The sequence below is a fragment of the Nelusetta ayraudi genome, unplaced genomic scaffold (assembly GCF_046127955.1).
Source record: "Nelusetta ayraudi isolate G7.1 ecotype Tasmania unplaced genomic scaffold, CSIRO-AGI_Nayr_v1 ptg000070l, whole genome shotgun sequence".
Classification (NCBI taxonomy): Eukaryota; Metazoa; Chordata; class Actinopteri; order Tetraodontiformes; family Monacanthidae; genus Nelusetta; species Nelusetta ayraudi.
This window is the reverse complement of record NW_027466120.1, coordinates 7,462,029-7,469,937: the sequence shown is the minus strand read 5'-3', so window position 1 is coordinate 7,469,937 and position 7,909 is coordinate 7,462,029. Positions and strand designations below refer to the sequence as shown.

Sequence of the window (7,909 nt, the reverse complement as noted above, 5' to 3'; positions counted from 1 at the left end):
GGAAACTGAAAGATACAGGAGATGATTTATGGTCGGGGAGGAGGGAGTGTGAGGACAGATTGAAACGGTGCTGTGAACATTTTCACGTAAAAGAGCGAAGGGATTGTTGTCTCCCTACATTGTGCAGTGTATTTTAATATTATTATCTGTCTGTCTGTCTAACTGTGAAACTGCCAGAAAGTCATTTTACAAAAATGGTACTGTTTGGTGCCAAGATAACATCGAAGACATTTAAATAATGCCAAATAAATTATCGCTCGATCTCAGTCGGATGAGTCATTGCCTTCCATACTAAGCTCTGTGAAAGAAGTGTGAGTCTGGTGGAGATTTCTGCATTAGCCTTTGTCCTGTTCTAGAAAAACACTTTCTTTTTTGTGCGACGGCCGACAGTGATAACATGAGTCAGATGCGCCTAATTTGCGTTGGTGTAACCTTCCCCTCTCTCCTGAACTGCCCTGCAAAGCCCAACAGCTTCCTTTGAATGTAACACATTGTAACTTCCTCCAATTGTCTCATTTAAATCCTCCACTTGTCTTCTTCTCAACTCATTGCCAAGCTGAAGATGAACCTTGACCCTTTAAAGCTGTGAAATCTCTAATGAAGAGCCTTTTTTCTCCGCTGAGTCATTCCGGTTTTCCGTAAGGACGTGCGAGTCACAGTGGGATGACTAACATTTCTTTGTTCTTTCTCTTTTTTCCCAGAAACATGTGAAGACCCTTGCAAAGATTTGACCTGCACGTTGAGCCTTCAGCGACTCAAAGGCGAAGGTCTTCTCCATTTGTCGCACCGGTACATTCTCTCAGCTTCCTTGGCAGCTTTCTTGTAGGCCCGTTAAACATGGAGGGCCGGCGGGCTACACGCAGGACTTTATCGCCTGATCTTAAAGTCGGACCTGCAGTGACTCTTCTGGGCCTCTGGCTCTTGGCAATACCTGCTCTATGCAGCGGACAGACATACAACAGTTTTCACCCGGAGCGCCGAGATTGGGTCTTCAACCACCTGACGGTTCACCACACCACGGGGGCGTTGTACATTGGAGCAGTCAACCGTGTGTACCAGCTCTCTGGTAACCTGACCGTTCTAGTCTCCCACGATACAGGCCCGGAAGATGACAACAAAGCCTGCTACCCCCCTCTGATCGTCCAGCCGTGCTCCGAGCCCCTTGTCTCAACCAACAACGTCAACAAACTCCTCCTCATCGATTATTCCCAAAATCGACTGTTGGCCTGTGGCAGCCTCTACCAGGGTGTCTGCAAACTCCTCAGATTGGATGACCTCTTCCTCTTAGTGGAGCCGTCCCACAAGAAAGAGCATTACCTCTCGAGTGTCAACCAGACCGGGACCATGTACGGGGTCATCGTGCCTTCACACGGCCAGGACGGCACCCTATTTATTGGCACAGCAGTCGACGGAAAGCAGGACTACTTTCCCACCATCTCCAGTCGAAAGCTGCCCCGTGACCCTGAATCGTCAGCGATGCTCGACTACGAATTGCACACTGACTTTGTGTCCTCCCTCATCAAAATACCATCAGACACGCTTGCTTTGGTCTCCCACTTTGACATCTACTACGTGTACGGGTTTGCTAGTGGCAGCTTTGTTTACTTCCTGACTGTCCAGCCCGAGACACCGGAGAACAGCATGTCATCGAGCGGATCCACCAGCGACCTCTTCTACACTTCCCGCATCGTCCGCCTCTGCAAGGACGATCGCAAGTTCCACTCCTACGTGTCCCTCCCTGTCGGCTGCGTGAAGAACGGAGTCGAGTATCGTCTGCTGCAGGCGGCCCACCTCGGCAAGCCGGGGCGCGTGCTGGCCGCCTCGCTCAACATCAGCAGCCAAGACGACGTGCTCTTCACCATCTTCTCGAAGGGCCAGAAGCAGTTTCACCGGCCGCCGGACGACTCGGCGCTCTGCGTGTTCACCATTCGAGACATCAATGCACGAATCAAGGAGCGCCTGCAGTCCTGCTACCAGGGGGAGGGGAATCTGGAGCTCAACTGGCTGCTTGGGAAGGATGTGCAGTGCACCAAAGCAGTAAGTGCAACGGTTGAACCTCTTCATGCATGCATACACATGCACAAATGTCACTGTCCGCTTGCAAAAATAAAAGTACATCCAAGTGTAACTTGTTATTGCACATCCTCCAGTTTGTAAAGAACTAACAAATATTCAATTGGGAAAACTATTCCAGTCTTTTTTTTTTTTTAATTCACTGTAAAACTTATAAGAAACCAACAAATCGTATTAATTGTGAACTCTTAACACTGACTAAAAGCTTCTCAATGAGCCCAGAAATCTCAGCCTTCAAAAGTTTTGAGGGCGTATGCTGCCGTGTAAATAAACACTGCAATCATCAGGAGGTTCCTTTGACTGCCTTGCATTGCACACTTTGTTATCGAACTTTTCTCACACAACATGCAATTATGTCAATTTGTTCCGCTGCTCTGATCAGGGGAAACCTCCACCGTCTGAAACTTTTGTTGCGAGATTGTCTTTAATTGCGTAAAACGTGTTTTTCCCCAGTGAAAATGTTCATATTCTTTGGGCATGCAACATAAAAACAAAGCCACACTCCCATTTTAAAGTAGGAAAATAATGAATGAGCTTTTTACTTTCATGTGGTGCCCTCATGAAAGTTTATTCCCACAGATTAAAAACCAGTCCACTTTCTTCTAAATCGACCATTATGCTCCAGTACAAGCTCATATGCCCACAACATGTTTTAAAGTGGAATTCTGTTTCTTGATGCTTCAGTTTTCTTGAGTCCTCTCTGTGTCTTCTCTCTGCAACTGCTAATTGTAACTAGAGAATATTGGCATTTAATGACTAGATTCGACTTTGATTAGTCTCTTGTGTCGTGTGAGTGCATGTGTGCAAAATTAATGCACGGGCATAGAAAAAACATGGAATGGATATTGATGTATTTTTAGAATTTAATGATATCCCTGTCCTCCCTCGCGACGAGAGCCTCAGATCGGCTCCCTTTGTTACTAATCCCCCCAGGTCATCCAGTTGACCAGTCTTATTAAAATCAGTAAATTCCCAATTAGCACAGTGTCAGGGGTGATTGTCAGGAGGAGGGAGATGTTATCGCGAACTAGAGCAGTTTGGTTTTATCAGCCACTCTGAGAAGGCGGCTTGGCGAGAACAAGAGTAGGAGGAAGAAGGAGAGCTGCTGGTATACATAGCAGCGTCAGTCCTGAGTTAGCGAAGCTCTCTTTCGGAGCTGAAATTAGAATATTTTTTCCTGCCTCCTCAGACGAGTCCCCGGTCTGCTCGTCAGCAGGCTCCCAAGGTTTCCAACCGTTACGCTACCTGCAAGGCTGCCCCTCCCATTCGATTCTCACTGCGTGCACCGACAAATTGCATTCAGCTCTTCTTTGGAATTACGCACAGAGAAGGCAAGCTTTGTGTGCGTAGCGGCTGAGGTGTAAGACAATTTAGTCCTTACCATATCCTCAAGCCCATAGCGCATCCAATAAAATCTTTACCGTAATGAGGATTATGCAGATAGATGTCAGTGAAGCCTATACAATTAGCATTCAACAAAGGGATGAGTCAGGCACAGCAACATTAACAGGTTGCTGTTGAGTCCTCAGCTCAAGCTGTGCGTGCTGCACTTTAAATAGTCCTTCTGCCCCACATTTTGTTTTCTTCAAATCATTCCCTCTCCAAATCTGAGTGTGCGGTAATTTTAGAAGGTCCTTGTCTGAATAAAATGAGGTGAGTCAAGGTCAGACCGACCCGCCAGAGTGTGTTTTGTGTTAACTCCACCTCGCCGGGTCTCTGAGTTAAATTACACGCGCGGCCCCGGCACTTTTCTTCAGTCCTTCACAAACAGCAGGTAGCCGGCGAGCTCGGAGCAGGGAAACTTAATTACGCTCCCAGCTCACGTTTCCTTCTTGTAGACATTTCACTGTGTGTACACTTACACCCAGGCCAAGGCTAAAGCTGGAAATGGAACTGAAGCCGAGCCAGGAGATTCAGACACAGCGGCCAATCAAAGATTTATTGGCCAGCCGTCCAGCCTCCTGCCATCTGGAGATTCACACCTTTCTCTGTCGTCACTCCAGAGTGAGGACAGATGATGGGATTCTTTTTTTGTGTGATGGTGTCTTTTTGTGTCTGTATCTTTCTGACCAACATTCTTCCTCGCTTCTTATTCGTACCACCGCTGACTAATATACCACTCTGGAGAGAGAGGCGAGCTAGCATTGATAATGACGAGCCTTAGGAGGAACCTTTCCAGAGCAGATATCCTGTCACATCCTCTTTTAAAATCTTCTGCACGCAAACTAATTCATGTTACTAACAAGTACTTTTGAGGCAAACCAGGGTAACAAAGATTCTCTCCCCTCGATTAAGTGCTTAACCGCACTGTAACGTATTTGATAAGGATTAATCGCACAGGGATAGGAGTCTATTTTTATCACAGCCCCGCTCAGCTAAGATAAGATATGTAAATTGTATCACGTGAAACAAACTTGGGAGACGTGGTGAATGTACATTTCACCACGAGGTTTGTGAGATGGTGGCGCAATACATCAACAAAACTTTGCAACAGCTGCAGCAGAAAAACCTCTGCCCGTTGAGTCAGGGGGGATTTTACTTGGCAGCCAAACGTGCTAAACACACAAAATCTAAACCATCTTGATGTTATCAGCACCAAGTTGTCTGGAGCTCGCCAGACCGTGTGTGAAATCACTGCATGCCAGTGGAGGAGGAGTCTTAGAAACCAGAGAAACCAGAGTTGAGAACTTCCTCATACACAATTATGGCATTCTTTGTGTGCGCAATTATGTTTAAAAAGCGATAAATTACTACAGTACATACAGAGTTTTTTGTTTTGTTTTTACTTTTTCAAGCAGACTAACATGCATGTATATATATGTATATACATATATATGTATATATATATATATATATTTATTTATTTATTTATTTTCCCCCTCTCGCTCTAACACTGCTGCGCAGCATCTTCCAGCGCTGTGTTCTATTTTGGGCCAAGGAAATAAAAGGAAACGCCACAAATTGCAGGCCGTGACCAAAAGAGCAAAGGCAATTACTCGCTGTCAGCATTATTGCTTTTACTCGGCTTATGAAAATCTGCGCAGCCCTGAAATGTTTTACAGCCACGGCGTTCAGTGAGAGGCTGAACCTCGAGTGAAGAAAGTCACTCAGCACGGTCCGCTCGTGTCACCCTGACAGGAGGGGAAGAATTATCACACCGGTTCACAAATGAGTGCGTTGCAATCGACACAAGGGTGATTTAAATTCACTTGAATTAAAGAAAAAAAAAAGATTTTAAGGAAGAGACGATAGCATACAGTATATACGTGGCAGGAGTGGTGGTGTCCAGCCTGCTGGTCCATTGTACTGACTCCACATGGCACTTTGAGGACACTGCCAGTCAGGATGTCTCAGGCTGACCTGATTCACCACCAGAAAGACCTCCACATTCCTTCTCAGTCACCACCTCCCTCTGAGTGAAGCTGCGTGTTCGTCACCACCATGCTTTAGAAAAGAAATACATATATACACTGCAGTTAAAAAGTTTGAACTCCATCATAATCAGCTTCATGAAGTAATCTAATGAAATGCTCTAAGAACATGACTAGTGCAGGAAAATTAGTCAGAATGTGCTGAACACATTATGGGATGGCTTTGGCAGTTGTTGCCTTGTATGTGAAAATTGAATGGGATTTTTGAGGATGAATATGAAGTGTGTACTAATGTAATAAAAAAGTCAACATTTGTACTCTAATCACACTTAGTTGTGTCCGTGAAACCATAATAAACCATAATAATGGAATTTAAAGCAGAAATTAGTCACTGACCCCAAACTTTTGAACGGTAGTGTGTATATATTTATATATAATAGAACCTTTGTTTTTTTTTTGCCAGTTGTCACTATTTTCATGCGTGTCACGTAACACGTGTCTTGCTGCAGAGGTGTGATGATAGGCCCGGGGTAATGAGCCGCAGGCAGAGCAGGGTGGAGCTCGGTCAGCCGCGGCTGAGACACGACTGCCGAGTGGAACAGAAAGAAAAATGTTTTGTCTGGCGGCAAGTGTGTGGAAGGCTCCTCCCTCTGACCTCCCTCCCTCATCCAGACTCACCCCTCTTGCCTCCTCATTTCCTTCTGGGATGCTCTCTGACACCGCCACAAGTTTGACGGACAATCTTTTCCCTGTCTCACTCCGTCGCCTTCATCTTCTCTGCATATAACGAGCTGTCTTCTTTTATAATACTCGGTGACTCTGCCCCTGCCTGTCATGGGGAGGCGTTGGCATTGGAGGCAGGACCCAAAAGCAGACACAGTCCGGGTTGAAGAAGAACAAAAACTATTTATTTTAACGACAAAAACAAATCACGTGCCCTCAAAGGTAGAAATGAAACAAATCTGAAAGTTAAACTAGCAACCCACAGAAACGTACTGATGTGGAGTAAGCCAAACAGGACAAAGGCATGGATGCGAAAACATGAACAGTACAATGACTGAGTGCAGACAAAGGGAGATGAGGACTCTTTTTACAAGTGGGCAGCAGAAAACAGGTGAGAACAGTCAAGGGCAGTACTGACAACGAGACGCAGGTGAAAATCATCAGGCAACAAATCAGGCAGGAAAACAGGAACAGGAAGTAGAATGCAGAAAAACACAAAATAAAACAGGGACATTAAAACAGCAGACCGTGACAGCCTCTCTCTATTTAGTTAGTTTTTCTTCTCTCCATGTTTACCTTTAAATAATGTTCACTGTGTCTTCCTCCTTTTTCTCCAGCCGGTACCGATCGATGACTCCTTCTGCGGCCTGGACATCAACCAGCCTCTCGGCGGTTCTCAGCTGGTCACAGGTCACACTCTGTACACCGAGACTCGCGACCGCATGACCTCTGTCACCTCCTACGTCTACAACGGCTACTGCGTCGCCTTTGTCGGCACCAAGAGTGGACGTCTTAAGAAGGTAGGAGGATCCAACTCCCTCTTACTCCCTTTTAGTTGGAGAAAAACCATTTTGCCCACTTCATCACGATGATGCACAAGCGGTTAAGGCGGTCCACTGATCTATGGGCCGCAGACACAGTGAAGCGGTCCTATTTCTGTGCCGTCCGATCGTGGTCACTGGGAATCTTTCCTTCTTAATATTTAATAGCTGCTGTCAGAGAGCCAGAGAGGTAATAATGACGATGGCCAGCTCACCGCAGTGGCCATTGTCCGCTCCTTGCTTAGCGAGCGGCGGTGTTACAGTGTTGAATAACCTGCACTGGCCCATTAATTTTAATAGCTAGCTTCCTGAGTCCATTGGAAGGAAAAATAAGAAAAGAAAAAAAGAATTGTGCACAAGTACCGGACCTTCTGGTCGAGGGCAGAAAAGACAGATGCTGAAGACTGTCAAGAGCTGTTGGCCAGTTAATAACGATGGACTTCACACCCCCAGCCGCACGACAGTAGTGTTCCAGAAGCTTCCTCTCGGCCATGATGGAGAAGGAAGAAACACGACTGCTCTGGGTTTAGAGGTCATGACACTCACATTTTGCTGGTTCTGATTGAACTGGTCCCCCTCGCCAGCTCTCACCATTCCAGAGAGTAGCTCCAAGTCAAATAGCATGTTTATGTGTAGACACGTTGTGTCAGAGTATTTTTATTTGTTTGTTTTTTTTGTTTTGCATCTTGATTGTTTTTTGGGAGCTACATTTAGACAGCTAGTTGTTAGATTTGTTTCCAGTATTCACTGGGCTCCTTGTTGCTTTGAGGTTCCTGTCTGAGTGACAGCAGTCACCGTGCCATGAAGGACGCGTATTGTCCTCCTTTTCCCAGTAACAGAAGCTCTGCGCTAGATTGTAAAAGGAAGAGGCAGAAGCGAAACTAGAGAGAGATTCCTCTTTTGGGAATTTCTGTTCACTCA

The 7,909-nt window shown here is 45.9% G+C and overlaps 1 protein-coding gene across 1 annotated transcript in view; it reads left to right on the top strand.

Moving 5' to 3' along the window:
- Positions 1-704: 704 nt before the first annotated feature.
- Positions 705-7,909, top strand: part of plxna2 (plexin A2) — a 138,764-nt gene continuing 131,559 nt past the window's right edge. Inside the window, exons 1-2 of the mRNA XM_076041900.1 lie at positions 705-2,037; positions 6,785-6,967. Of these exons, the coding sequence (XP_075898015.1) occupies positions 838-2,037; positions 6,785-6,967 (1,383 nt within the window). The 5' untranslated portion in view covers positions 705-837. The remainder of the gene's footprint in view (positions 2,038-6,784; positions 6,968-7,909) is intronic.